At 40.3% G+C, this 1,270-nt stretch overlaps 1 protein-coding gene across 1 annotated transcript; it reads right to left on the bottom strand.

The window, feature by feature from the left end:
* Window positions 1-472: 472 nt before the first annotated feature.
* On the bottom strand, window positions 473-1,264 carry LOC105308230 (olfactory receptor 8U8-like). The gene has a single exon (XM_011384074.1). The coding sequence runs from the start codon at window positions 1,256-1,258 to the stop codon at window positions 473-475; it is 786 nt and encodes a 261-aa protein (XP_011382376.2). The 5' UTR covers window positions 1,259-1,264.
* Window positions 1,265-1,270: the final 6 nt, after the last annotated feature.

Here is a 1,270-nt window from a genome sequence, read left to right on the forward strand (position 1 = left end):
CCCTCTTGCTAGTAATAGCTACATAATCTTCTCAGGGTGAACATCAATATTTCCAGACATTGCTCCATGTCCCCTGGGGGAAAATTACTCCCTATCGTCACCAGTAGTTTAGAGTGGTGTCTTGGTATTTAACTTAAAATATATAATTAAAACACTCATAATCTTAAACTAGGTGTTCAGGGTGCCTGCACTTTTGTGTGTTGTTGGTCGGTAACTGGTTATGTAACTGTCAGAGAAGATAATTTTTTAATATATGTTTTTCTTTTGAGAAATAATAGAATGTAAGTTCTTTCGACATTTTCTACACATTAATTGTAATTCTAAGTCAAGCTTGCTAATGAAGAATTCAGAAAAATTTCATTTTAAAGTGAACAAATCTTTATTGACCACCAACTAAGATCAAGACTCTACTAGTTTCGTTAATAGCAGGAAAAACACATTATGAGGGAAAGGTCACGTTTGTTTATTCAAATCATGTTTTAACTTTCAGGAACACAAAAACCTGGTTTCTACTGATGACAACTTTCCTCAGGGCTTCTTTCACGTCTTTGTTCCTCAGGCTGTAGATTAAGGGATTCAACATGGGAATGATCACTGTGTAGAAGACAGAGGCCATCTTGTCTGTGTCAAGGGAATGATTAGAGCTCGGCTGTAAGTACATAAAGATCAGAGTCCCGTAGAATATGGTGACCGCCAGCATGTGGGAGCTGCAAGTGGAGAAGGCTTTGCGTCTCCCATCGGCTGAGCGCATCCTCAGGATGGTGGAAATAATAAACATGTAGGAGACAAAGACAATGAGAACACAGGAAATGAATGTGGTACCAGCACAGGCAAAGATCCACAGCTGTTTGGAGTGAGTGTCTGAGCAAGTTAGCCTGAGAAGGGGCATGTCATCACAGTAGAAGTGATTGATGATATTAGAGTGACAATAGGAGAGGCGAAAGGTGAGGATGGTATGAAATAAGGCAACTAGGAAGCTATAGCTATAGGGGACAGCCACAAGCTGAATGCAGATTCCTGGAGACATTACAACCATATAGAGGAGAGGGTTACAAATGGCCACGTACCGGTCATAGGCCATGGAAGCCAGAAGCAAGCATTCAGCTGTCATGAAGGTGATGAAACAGCCTAATTGAGCAGCACATGCATTGAAGGAGATAACGTTTTGTTTGTATAAGAAGTTTTCCAGCATTTTGGGTGTAATGACAGAAGTATAACTGAAATCGACAAAAGCCAGGTTGCTAAGGAAGAAGTACATAGGTGTTTTGAG

This window comes from Pteropus vampyrus, unplaced genomic scaffold (genome assembly GCF_000151845.1).
Source record: "Pteropus vampyrus isolate Shadow unplaced genomic scaffold, Pvam_2.0 Scaffold559, whole genome shotgun sequence".
Taxonomy (NCBI): Eukaryota; Metazoa; Chordata; class Mammalia; order Chiroptera; family Pteropodidae; genus Pteropus; species Pteropus vampyrus.

Excerpts from the sequence above, each read along its gene's own strand:
- LOC105308230 (XM_011384074.1), bottom strand. The coding sequence starts at position 1,258 with ATGTACTTCTTCCTTAGCAACCTGGCTTTTGTCGATTTCAGTTATACT.